The following is a 13,812-nucleotide window of genomic DNA, read 5'->3' as shown; positions in this document are numbered from 1 at the left end:
AGAGTGTGTGATTTGCTGAATGCACTCGTCACACCAAAGGAGATTTCAAAAATAGTTGGAGTGCCCATAAAGACTGTTTATAATGGAAAGAAGAGAATGACTATGAGCAAAACTATTACCAGAAAGTCTGGAAGATACTATTAAAGAAGAATGGGAGAAGTTGTCACCCCAATATTTGAGGAACACTTGCGCAAGTTTCAGGAAGCGTGTGAAGGCAGTTATTGAGAAAGAAGGAGGATACATAGAATAAAAACATTTTCTATTATGGACATTTTCTTGTGGCAAATAAATTCTCATGACTTTCAATAAACTAACTGGTCATACACTGTCTTTCAATCCCTGCCTCAAAATATTGTACATTTTGCTTCCCCACTATCTATCTATCTATCTATCTATCCATCCATCCATCCATCCATCCATCCAGCCAGCCAGCCAGCCAGCCAGCCAGCCAGCTAATCTAATCTAATCTAATCTAATCTACAGGGGTTGGACAAAATAATGGAAACACCTTCACCTCAAGATGATAATGCCCCAATCCATACAGCTAGAATTGTTTAAGAATGGCATGAGGAACATTCTAATGAAGTTGAACATCTCGTATGGCCGGCACAGTCCCCAGACCTCAACATTATTGAGCATTTATGGTCAGTTTTAGAGATTCAAGTAAGACGTCGATTTCCACCGCCATCGTCTCTAAAAGAGTTGGAGGGTATTCTAACTGAAGAATGGCTGAAAATTCCTTTGGAAACAATTCACAAGTTGTATGAATCAATACCTCGGAGAATTGAGGCTGTAATTGCCGCAAAAGGCGGACCTACACCATATGAAATTATATTTTGTTGATCTTTTAAGATGTTTCCATTATTTTGTCCAACCCCTGTATCTATCTATCTATAACATAAAAACAGAAATGCAGATAAATAAGTGTAAAATTCAATGTTCACAGATGTGATGTGTTGTATTCCTTCTCCGCTCCCGGACATCCTGGACATCCCGTCCTTCATCCAGCCGACGCAGAGGCGTCAGTCTGTGAGCGAAGAACCAAAGAAAGGTACAGACCACACTGAAGTAAAAAGGTACAGACCACACTGAAGTAAAAAGGTACAGACCACACTGAAGTAAAAAGGTACAGACCACACTGAAGTAAAAAGGTACAGACCACACTGAAGTAAAAAGGTACAGACCACACTGAAGTAAAAAGGTACAGACCACACTGAAGTAAAAAGGTACAGACCACACTGAAGTAAAAAGGTACAGACCACACTGAAGTAAAAAGGTACAGACCACACTGTAGTAAAAAGGTACAGACCACACTGAAGTAAAAAGGTACAGACCACACTGAAGTAAAAAGGTACAGACCACACTGAAGTAAAAAGGTACAGACCACACTGTAGTAAAAAGGTACAGACCACACTGAAGTAAAAGGTACAGACCACACTGAAGTAAAAAGGTACAGACCACACTGAAGTAAAAAGGTACAGACCACACTGAAGTAAAAAGGTACAGACCACACTGAAGTAAAAAGGTACAGACCACACTGAAGTAAAAAGGTACAGACCACACTGAAGTAAAAAGGTACAGACCACACTGAAGTAAAAAGGTACAGACCACACTGAAGTAAAAAGGTACAGACCACACTGAAGTAAAAAGGTACAGACCACACTGTAGTAAAAAGGTACAGACCACACTGAAGTAAAAAGGTACAGACCACACTGAAGTAAAAAGGTACAGACCACACTGAAGTAAAAAGGTACAGACCACACTGTAGTAAAAAGGTACAGACCACACTGAAGTAAAAAGGTACAGACCACACTGAAGTAAAAAGGTACAGACCACACTGAAGTAAAAAGGTACAGACCACACTGAAGTAAAAAGGTACAGACCACACTGAAGTAAAAAGGTACAGACCACACTGAAGTAAAAAGGTACAGACCACACTGAAGTAAAAAGGTACAGACCACACTGTAGTAAAAAGGTACAGACCACACTGAAGTAAAAAGGTACAGACCACACTGAAGTAAAAAGGTACAGACCACACTGTAGTAAAAAGGTACAGACCACACTGAAGTAAAAAGGTACAGACCACACTGAAGTAAAAAGGTACAGACCACACTGAAGTAAAAAGGTACAGACCACACTGTAGTAAAAAGGTACAGACCACACTGAAGTAAAAAGGTACAGACCACACTGAAGTAAAAAGGTACAGACCACACTGAAGTAAAAAGGTACAGACCACACTGAAGTAAAAAGGTACAGACCACACTATAAATCTGTGTCATCAGATTTACTTCCATACAACACAGAAGTAGAAGAAGTACTGAACAGTTCAGACCAGGATCATGTGGTCCAAATGCACAGAGTCCACAGCAGGACGAGGACTCCGCTGCTGTTTCTAATGGAAACAGCACATGCTTTTAGTGTTCTGCTCTGACTCACTCTGCCTTCAGCTCCTATTATGGTCTGTTCAAAGCTGTAATTTGACATTTCAACAGGATGATGCAAATTATGAAGCAATTAGTTTTCAGTCTGAAGACGTCAGAACATTTCAGGTCCTGCTGTTTGGAAACTGGGCTGGAGACACACGTCTGAACAAACACCACAGTGGACCTGCTTTAAACAGGCTCTGAGACCAGGTCAGACTGGTTCAGACCGGTTCAGACTGGTTCAGACCAGTTCAGACTCAGGCCGGTTCAGACTGGTTCAGACCAGTTCAGACAGGTTCAGACCGGTGCAGACTCAGACTGGTTCAGACCGGTTCAGACTGGTTCAGGCCAGTTCAGACAGGTTCAGACCGGTTCAGACTCAGACTGGTTCAGACCGGTTCAGACTGGTTCAGGCCAGTTCAGACAGGTTCAGACCGGTTCAGACTCAGACTGGTTCAGACCGGTTCAGACTCAGGCCGGTTCAGACCGGGTCAGACTCATGCCGGTTCAGACCGGTTCAGACTCAGACTGGTTCAGACCGGTTCAGACCGGGTCAGACTCAGACTGGTTCAGACCGGTTCAGACTCAGGCCGGTTCAGACCGGGTCAGACTCATGCCGGTTCAGACCGGTTCAGACTCAGGCTGGTTCAGACCGGGTCAGACTCAGGCCGGTTCAGACCGGTTCAGACTCAGGCCGGTTCAGACCGGTTCAGACCGGGTCAGACTCATGCCGGTTCAGACCGGTTCAGACTCAGGTTGGTTCAGACCGGGTCAGACTCAGGCCGGTTCAGACCGGTTCAGACTCAGGCCGGTTCAGACCGGGTCAGACTCAGGTTGGTTCAGACCGGGTTAGACTCAGGCTGGTTCAGACTGGTTCAGACTCAGGCCGGTTCAGACCGGGTCAGACTCAGGTTGGTTCAGACCGGGTCAGACTCAGGCTGGTTCAGACTGGTTCAGAACATTGAACAGAACCTGAGAACCTCACACATTCAGCTGGTTCTGATCCACATGGAACAGAATCAGGACATGTTGGTGTTGAAGTGTACAGGTCCCAGTGTTCCATCCTTCTCTGTTCCTTCTCTTCAGATCTTGTTCCAGAACCTTCACCTCAGTCTTCTTCTCTCTTCCAGCCACATTCGCAGTGGAGATCAGCGTGGAACACGACAAGAAAACAGGAAAAAGCCAGGTTGTCTCCACAGCGACCGTCACCCCAGAGGACATCCGAGAAAAAGGCTTAAAGGTGTACGAGGACGGCCGCAAATCCGTCTACGCTCTGCACCCGGACGGACGCCGAACGCCCGGAAGCGGAGCGGTGGGGGAGATGACACCAACGGAGGTGGAGGAGCTGCTGCGTCAGGCCACGGAAGCGCCCAGCGAGGTGCGCTACCACCGGCCCGTCTACGCTACGCCCTACGCCGGGACCAGCCGGCCCTCCACGCCCAGGACGCCCAATAAGACGCCCAGTCCCAGCTGTTTCCAAAGACCGACAGAAGAACGCCGGTCCGAGCACGACACACGGAACCTACAAAGCGAAACGCCGAGTCCAAACCTCAACCCACAGACGGAACCTTCTGACGTTCCAGCCCAACCGAAGATGGAAAACCTGCTTCTACGACCGAAGATGGAAAACCTGCTTTTACAACTGAACGCCGGCGGCAAAAGTACCAGCAACAGGAAGACGGATACGAGTCCGAAAGCAGCAGCTCTGGTTTCAGTCACAGCCAAGTCTGAAGGGGTGCCAGTACCCATAATGCCCCTCTACAGGTCCGTGGAGGTGGAGCCACAGGAGATCGTCACCGATCCGGACCTGGTCGACAGTTTCCCAGAGGAACCGTATTCGGGCCCCATCACCATGATCTTCATGGGCTACGAAAAGGCCGACGAGGACGAAGGTATCCAGGCCGAGCTGGTCGTCATAGGCAACAGCGACGACGACGACAACGACACGAGCGCGCAGGAGTTCGTCTCGTACCACCCAGAGGGATACAGGAGTAAAGTCTTCCAACCAAAGGTGGGCGTTGCCAAGGTAACGGGCCACAGAGACGCTATCGACGACGCCCACACGCGCTGGGACGACCTGGCGCCGCACAAGCCCACGTTCATCCATCGACCTGGAAAAGGACGAAGGCCGGATGAGTCTGCCGACGCTGGCAGCATCAACATGGAGAAGATGAAGATGTGTTCGACACAGAGATAAAGACAAAAGAAGGAACACAAGCTTTTTTTTTTTTACTGAAAATATTTAGGTGTACAAGACCAATACATTTTGAACAAACATCAAGATGAGAAAAAGAAAAAGCATTTGAACAAATATATTAAAAAAAGGCATAGATTTAAAGACACAAACCAGAATAGACAAATAATACTATAAAAAAAACATATCTAACAAAAATAAATAACTAAATACATCAGAGAGTTCAGTCTATTTTACAGAATTCTGTCTAAATTGCGTATTTGGTGCTAGTGCTGTTTTTGTTACAGATAAATTCTAATGATTTAATACAGGGGTTGGACAAAATAATGGAAACACCTTCACCTCAAGATGATAATGCCCCAATCCATACAGCTAGAACTGTTAAAGAATGGCATGAGGAACATTCTAATGAAGTTGAACATCTTGTATGGCCGGCACAGTCCCCACACCTCAACATTATTGAGCATTTATGGTCAGTTTTAGAGATTCAAGTAAGACGTCGATTTCCACCGCCATCGTCTCTAAAAGAGTTGGAGGGTATTCTAGCTGAAGAATGGCTTAAAATTCCTTTGGAAACAATTCATAAGTTGTATGAATCAATACCTCGGAGAATTGAGGCTGTAATTGCCGCAAAAGGCGGACCTACACCATATTAAATTATATTTTGTTGATTTTTTAAGGTGTTTCCATTATTTTGTCCAACCCCTGTATATTTTTCAAATTCACACAGAGGAACACAACCTTTGTTTTATTTATTTATTTTTGTATGTTATTTAAAGAAATGATTTTTATAGATACAAAACCATTTCTTCCTTTTGTCATTTTTATTTATCCCTTTTTTTTATTGTATTTTATTTTTTAAATTGAAAATATTTAGGTATACAAGACATAAATTTTGAACAAACGTCAATATGACAAAAAGAACAAGCATTTGAATAAATAAATTTTAAAAAATGCATAGATTTAAAGACAATAGACAAATAATAGTATTAAAAAAAAACGTCTCTAACAAAAAAAAAAAAAAACAGAATGAATGAAATCTTTATTTGGAATATGTAGACAGTGAAATCAAAACAAAAATTGACCAACAAAATATAAGTACTGGTACATAAATGTTTGATAAGCAAACAAATAAAAAATAAATAAATAATAGCAATAAATAATAATAATAATCATCATTATCATCAGAGAGTTCAGTCTATTTTACAGAATTCTTTATAAATTGTCAGGGTGCTAGTGCTTTTTTTGTCACAGATAAATTCTGTTGATTCAATATATTTTTCAAATTCCATCAGAAATATTTTAAATATGTGGTGTGTTTTTTTGGTATATTTATTTTTGTGAATATGAAATTTTCCAAATAAAATGATCAAATTTACAACAAATTGTAAATTACAACTGTCATGTTCAAATAATGTCATTACATTTTGAGACGTTAGTTATTTTTTTCATAACTTGCCCAGCCCTAGTAAAAGTAAACGCATTATTACCACATTAACGCATTCATTAAATAATGCCGGCAATTTTTTTTTTTAATCTCACGTTAATATCGTTTTATTCTAACTCCTATTCTTCTGCTTGTGTGCGTGTAGCGATTAGCTGCAGATAGACAACAGGTTTACCAAGAAAAGACGGACGCCCAAAACTTGTGTCCAAATCTGTTCCTGTAGACTCACTGTAAAACTGACACATACAAACTGAATCTGTCTGAGTTCTGTTCACTGCCTTAGTACATTTACATGGCATTATACATTTAAATGAATGGGAAAAAGATTGCTAGCTCGATGCTAACTTGAATGGGAAAATCCATAGACACGCTAACGATTAGCATTTACAGATTAATTTAAAATTTACACTGTCTTTTTACCCAGCAACAAAGGTTCACATCAGAGATATTTGATACTATTCATTCTGACAACAACTGAACAGAAAATACTCACAGACAAATGTTTTTGGGGCCATACAAACAGAGTGAAAGAAACGTGTCTGTTAGTTCCTTCTTATGTCTGAACTGACTACGGGAACACCGCAAGGACAAAACATACGTTAGTGACACTTATTCCCACCACTAGAGGGCCCCCTTTGTTTACTTTGAACAACTGAACATCACATATTATTGGGCTTATTAGTATTAGTACTGATTAGTGGGACTAAGACTCCTGTCAATCACTCACAAGCGGAAATAAACGTGTGGACATAAACATGTGTAACAGTAGCGGTCTGTTCCATGGACATTTTCATTTGAAATGTCTTCAGATGGTGGGGGGGAGAAGAAGAACTGACGTGGAATTATTTTAATCACTGGAGTACTTCCAGTCTGAAATATCACTGAAAGGAAATACACGCTGTTGATGCTGACAACCCCCTCCCATAACTATGCGATTAATCGTGATTAATCGCAGAAATCCATCTGATTAATTGCGATTAAAATTTTTAATCGCTGCCCAGCACTAACTTTTACATATGATATAAAAACTATTAAAAATCCTAAAACAACAGAAGATATATCATCAAACATCAGAGGAAAATGACAGGAAGTTGGATTCGACCGTCACTACTTACGAACGCCCACAGAAATCCGATAACGGACTGGAGCATCTGAACCAGCATTTATTGATGATCACATTTCTTAAATACATGTAAACACATTGTACGTTAAAGCCTGGATCTGTTGAACTAAATCTGATGTTTGTTCAAGGCCTCGTTAACAAACACGCATGAACATAACCTTTGTTTTTTTCATCTTTGTAACTGTGTAAAACAACTGAACCTTTTGTGCTGTGTCTTGATTAAACGTTGTGATTAAAAAGACTTTTGTGTTGGTCTGATGGCAGAGCCCAGCGTGTTCATTTAAAAACCAAACAAATATCTGCTGTTATAGCCGTGATTCAGAGAGATGAGAACTACAGGAGGAACAAACCAACAGATCTGTTCACACAACTGTAAGTGTGTGTGTGTGTGTGTGTGTGTTTTTTGTATGTTAGTGTGTGTTGAATGAGGACAGCCTGTGTGTGTGTTTTTGTGTGTGTTTTCTGAGTTCAGCCTGTGTGTTGTGCACAGACCCTCAGAATGTTGTTTTTCTGCTCCTCTTGTTTAAAGCACTCGTCGTTGGTTGGTTTCTTTATCACTTTGAGTCTGCATGACATGATGAAAACACGGAGGAGGACAGAAAAAAAAACAAAAAAAACTGAGGTGGCACCTTCAGGCATTAGGCTGAAAGGATTCAGTTACATAACACACATATGCATGTCCAGAGTCTGGTCTGTAAAGGCCAGTGGATGTGGGTTCTGTCACCAAACTGCAGGTTGACGGTGCGTGGGTCACAGCTGCTTTAAGGCCAGGCGTTCAACAGCAGGTTGAAAGTGTAAATGCAGCTGGAATTCATGTGTGAGAGGATGACTCATATTCCACTGATCACGGGTTGATTACAGTCGGTAACACTTCCTTCCTCCGTGAACAGCCTCAGAAGCAGAAACACAAAGTACTGAGACAGACTCCTGTGAAAATACAGACAAACGGAACAAAAACCATCATATGGAAAATGAACGAGTGGAGATGAAATGAGGGTTCAAAGGAGAAATGCACTATAGTAACAGTTTTATTTTTTATTTGTTTATACTCTGTATGTTATTGACAAATTGTTTGTAGATACAGAACCATCATTTATTACTTTTATGTCATTTTTATGTATCCCTTTTTTGTATTGAAAATATTGATTGATGTATTTATTTCGAATATGAATGCCAAAAAGAAGAAAATAAATAAACAAAACACTTAAACATAAGACATAAAATACGTATTCGAAAAGGAGTGAGGAGAACAACAACTTATAAACTCCACCCCTTCACCTTATATAATTAATAACAATAATAACCTTCCTCATCTAATTGTATCTATAGTATATACTATAATATGACTGATACTGACTATTAAATAATTTGGTTTCTGGCTTTATATTATTATGAACAAATATAATATGATTTATATAAACACATAATACAATAACACATACATGTAAATACATATTCATACACAGATCTGTACACACACACACACATACACATACTTGTACATTTTTATAACCCCCAGTCATCCTTGACCCCTCCCTCATCCCTGTACGTCTGAAAAACCATGTCTTTGTTGGTCCTTTTAAATTCTTTCCTGCTCGGTCGTTGCTTTAACTCTATATTAAATCTGTTCCACAGTCTCACCCCTCTGACACAAACACAAAACCCTCCTAATCGTGCGTATTAAGGGAATTTTAAAGTTAATTTTCCCCCTTAAATCATACCCCCCCTCATGAATACTGAATAATTTCTGTATATTTGTTGGTAATAGATTACTTTTGTCTCAGTCCATTATTGGAGCTGTTTGATGGTCCACAGTGTCTGTGAACTGGAGTCATTCTGACTGTCATAGAGTACTGGTGTGTGTTCCTGGTAGACAACAGTAGAATGATCCTCTGCTCTTTTCTGAATAATAGTTCATGTCTGTAGTGAGCTCTGGTAGTTTGAACCCCAGACCTCAGCCCAGTCCTGTAAACATGGTGAAAAAAAGGGAACAGTACAGAGTGTGAAGTGACTTCTGATCCAGAACCTTCTTTGCTTTATTTATTATTTCGATGCTTCTGCAGACTTTAGTTTGTACATGTTTGACATGGGCTTTCCAACTGATTCTGTCATCAATGGTTACCCCCAGAAATGTTATTTCATCAACTCTCTCTATTTCAATTCTGTCTATTTTTATTGTTACCTGTGAATTATTTCTACAGTTACCAAATATTATTATTTCTGTTTTGCTAAGATTTAATGACAACCTGTTTCTGTTGAACCACATTTTTACTTTGTTCATTTCTGTAGTGACTTCCTCCTGTCATTTTTGTAAGTTATCCCCAGAGCAGAAAATATTTGTATCATCAGCAAAGAACACGAAGTGCAATACCTTAGAAATTTTACATATTTCATTTATATACAGAAGAAAAAATTTAGGACCCAATACTGACCCCTGGGGGACCCCACAAGCAATGTCCAAACATGATGAATCACAGTCACCCAATTTCCCAAACTGCCGTCTGCCACTTAAAGAACTTTTTACCCAGTCCAGCACAATCCCCCTGATGCCATACCTTTCCAGTTTAGTGAGGAATATTTCATGCTTGATGGTGTCAGAGGCTTCTTTTAAATCAATAAATATTCCAAAGGCATATTGTTTATTATCAATAGCATTTGAGATAGTTTAGTTAACTTAATTGATTAATTAATTAATTAATTATAAATATTTAGGTATACAAAACATAAATTTTGAACAAACATCAAGATGTCAAAAAGAAAAAGCATTTGAACAAATACATTAATAATAGTGTTAAAAAAAACAACAACATATCCAACAAAAATAAATAAATAAATACATCAGAGAGTTCAGTCTATTTTACAGAATTCTGTCTAAATTGTCAGGGTGCTAGTGCTGTTTTTGTTACAGATAAATTCTAATGATTTAATATATTTTTCAAATTCCATCTGTAAGATTTTAAAATTTGGGTGTTTTTTTGGTATATTTATTTTTGTGTACAGGGTGGGGAAGCAAAATTTCCAATGAACATTTAGTTGTTTTTTCTCAGCAGACACTACGTCAGTTGTTTTGAACCCAAACATATACTGATGTCATAATCATACCTAACACTATTATCCATACCTTTTCACAAACTTTTGCCCATATGAGTAATCAGGAAAGCAAACATCAAAGAGTGTGTGATTTGCTGAATGCACTCGTCACACCAAAGGAGATTTCCAAAATAGTTGGAGTGTCCATAAAGACTGTTTCTAATGGAAAGAAGAGAATGACTATGAGCAAAACTATTACCAGAAAGTCTGGAAGATACTATTAAAGAAGAATGGGAGAAGTTGTCACCCCAATATTTGAGGAACACTTGTGCAAGTTTCAGGAAGCGTGTGAAGGCAGTTATTGAGAAAGAAGGAGGACACATAGAATAAAACATTTTCTATTATGGACATTTTCTTGTGGCAAATAAATTCTCATGACTTTCAATAAACTAATTGGTCATACACTGTCTTTCAATCCCTGCCTCAGAATATTGTACATTTTGCTTCCCCACCCTGTATATGAAATTTTCCAAAAATGATCAAATTTACAACAAATTCTAAATTATGAATGTGATGTTTACAATATGTAATTACATTTTAAGATGTTATAGTTATTTTTTCATTACTTTTACATGTGATATATTTTTCAGTTTTAGACCAAAAGTTAGAAGAGTGCTGTTTTTATGCAGATGACATCCTGTTATTGGGTTTCAGCTGAGCTCATTCTATCAGCCTCACCTGCACAGTTTCATACCTTTCTCTATCAAGACGTATATGTACATGTATTTGTCTTGTATCTGTATGCGCAAATTTAAAAAAAACAAACATTTTTTACAACCGATACCGATAACAAACACCAGTTCCATCCTAGTTTGAGGCGGTGAGTCATGTAGCTGTGATTTACAGTTAATTTTCCAAAAGCACGGCCAATAAAACAGTGCAGGTCTGACTCAAAGCTGTGTTAATTATCAGTAGTAGCAGAAAAAGTGATTATTCTATCCACAGTCCTCCCAAACCAATGGTTATGTAATCTAACTCCTGTGTGTCATGTGACTAAAACAGACAGAACAGAAAACATGGAATGAATAAAAGCACTGTTTATGACAGAACTATGACACACATACTGATGGAAGAACTGAAGGGATTTGGGTTTTTATGCAGAAAACCTGTTCAATGGACAGAAATCAGCTGTGAAATTCAACTACTATGAGACATTTGTGTTGGTCTCATTGTTTGTCCAAACTAATGGACCTTTAGTTGGAGCAGGAATTAAACTGAACACAAACTGAAGAAAACAAACGAAGAAAACAAACGAAGAAAACAAATGAAGAAAACAAACGAAGAAAACAAATGAAGAAAACAAACGAAGAAAACAAACGAAGAAAACAAATGAAGAAAACAAACGAAGAAAACAAACGAAGAAAACAAAGGGGTGGAGCAGAGTTCTGACTGTGACTGTGTTGTTGTGGTTAAATCCATCTGTTTTGGTCTTAGATCAGGTATTAAAGTTCTCCGTCACTACGACAGATTTCTGTCAAATGGAAAAATTGAGGGGGAAAAAAGTCATACTGAAGTAACTTCCCCACGTGTTTCGTGGAGTCCAGTCGGCACCACGATCCTGTCCTGGGTCTGCACAGGGGGCTGATAGGTTTAACAGTGATGATAAGATTATTTCTTTATTTTTATGTCGGGAGGACAGATTGATGACTATTTCTCTTTGGAAGGAAACTCTGCTCATTCTGTGCCTCACAAACACATGGACCAGTTCAGCTTCACTGAAGTTCAGCCTCCAGACTAACTGGAGTTTAGTGCGAATAAGGAGCTTTCATTATGAAGGAACCACAGCGAAAAGGGAAGAAGACAGAACTGATCTGCATGGACCTTCATGTTTGGGTTCACAGCTGATCTCCTCTTGCCGGTATATGACTAGTGTGTGTGTGTGTGTGTGTGTGTGTGTGTGTGTGTGTGTTTGTGTGTATGTGCCCTTCCCGTGCGTGCGGCTGTGCGCGCTGCGGCCTTATGCGGTTACACGCCCAACTGCATAAGTGCTTTATTTGGACCCGTTTAGCATCTTATTTGTATGTGTGTGGTACAGTACACAGATAAAACTGAATGAATGAGGAACAGCCTTGGTATCTGCAAAGCCACTGTAGTTTAAATCCCCTCAGAGAGGATCTGGAACGGAATAGAAGTTCTGTTTCAGCTGACGGAATTTCTTCCAATCAGAAGAGAACATGATATTGGTGGGAGGGGGGGCGGTTGTGGACGCAGGTTTGACGACGTACAGATTATTTTGGCTAGCATATATGACATCATGGACACGTTTGTAGAGGAAGGAGCTGAAGAGGGAACTATTGAGAGATGCGTGAAAAATAGATGGAGGTGGGCGTGGCTTGATGAGAAGGGAGACGATGGAACTGCAATTAGATCATGGTGCAAAAAAATGAAGCAGCCTGGTGCGTGCATGTGCGGATTCCCCAAAATTCATGTGTTGTTGGAGTTGGAGTTATGTTTTAGGAGTTCCTAAATTGTTAAAAAGTTTTTCACTCATTTTTTGCAGGAAGGTTTTCTTCTAGTTATTTTCACTTGCTTCACAGGTTTTCATCCCCTTTAAAATTAACCACAGAACACCAAAACTGACCTGAAGCTTTACAAATGTTCTGGGTGAGGACCCCCAGACCCCCACCAATACCACTCATGACATGTTTTCTGTCCATGTTACTAATCTTCTCCACCTGTACACTCTCCCATTCAGTGGGTTTTACAGCATTGCCAGTTTTGACTAAATAAACTTGTATGCTGTAGTAGTATTGGACTGCATCATTTTTAATAGTGGCCAATGATTTGGACCAGAAGAAAATTTTCAGTCAGATGAAAAATTTTTGCTTTAATTCCTGTCTTAGATGCAGTGAATCGTCCGTTAACTCTAGAGGGTCTGTGGACGCGTCGTGCGTCCTGATGACATGTGTGATGTCAGATGAGGTGTCGGTGGGCGGAGCCTCGCTGAAACTCAGTTTAGTGTGTGTGTTGAGTGCAGATGGGGAAGTCTAGGGTGTTCAGGCACATGTTCAGACTGTCGGAGGTGAATGTTTGGACCAGAGTGGTGGTGTGTTTGGTGTGTGTTCACTGCAGGTACACAACATGATAACCAGATAGACGACAATACAACTGTTCCTCAATACAGATATGAGACATGTTCCATAGAACTTCAACAGAAGGAATTTGTCAGACGTCAGAACAGGAGTGAATAAAATACAACCGCAGAGAGAGAGAGAGAGAGAGAGAGAGAGAGAGGGAGAGGGAGAGGGACTGACCCACAACAACAACAACACATACATTTATGTGTCTTTCTTTCTTTTTCTCTCTTTCTCTCTCTCCCTCTCTTTCTCTCTGTCTCTCCTCTCTCTCTTTCTTTCTCTCTCTCTCCCTCTCTTTCTCTCTGTCTCTCTCCCCTTTCCCTCGCTCTTTCTCTTTTTTCTCTCTTTCTCTCTACCCCTTTCTCTGTCTCTCTTTCTCTCTCTCTTTCTGTCTCTTTCTCTCTCTCCCCCTTTCTCTTTCTCTCTGTCTCTCTTTCTCTCTTTCTCTCTCACTCTCC

General features: G+C 40.2%; 1 protein-coding gene and 1 long non-coding RNA gene across 2 annotated transcripts in view; one reads left to right on the top strand and one right to left on the bottom strand.

Annotated features, from left to right (window-relative positions):
• Positions 1-4,632, top strand: part of LOC115416059 (palmdelphin-like) — a 46,980-nt gene extending 42,348 nt beyond the window's left edge. The window contains exons 7-8 of the mRNA XM_030129773.1: positions 947-1,051; positions 3,554-4,632. Of these exons, the coding sequence (XP_029985633.1) occupies positions 947-1,051; positions 3,554-4,620 (1,172 nt within the window). The 3' untranslated portion in view covers positions 4,621-4,632. The remainder of the gene's footprint in view (positions 1-946; positions 1,052-3,553) is intronic.
• Positions 4,633-11,321: 6,689 nt separating this feature from the next.
• On the bottom strand, positions 11,322-11,676 carry LOC115416060 (uncharacterized). The gene is made up of 2 exons (XR_003934909.1): positions 11,631-11,676; positions 11,322-11,502 (listed from the first exon to the last, which is right to left on the bottom strand). It is a non-coding gene; the product is annotated as an uncharacterized LOC115416060 (long non-coding RNA).
• Positions 11,677-13,812: the final 2,136 nt, after the last annotated feature.

This window comes from Sphaeramia orbicularis, unplaced genomic scaffold (genome assembly GCF_902148855.1).
Source record: "Sphaeramia orbicularis unplaced genomic scaffold, fSphaOr1.1, whole genome shotgun sequence".
NCBI lineage: Eukaryota > Metazoa > Chordata > Actinopteri > Kurtiformes > Apogonidae > Sphaeramia > Sphaeramia orbicularis.
Note: the sequence above shows the minus strand (reverse complement) of the source record. Positions and strands in the feature narration are given on the sequence as shown.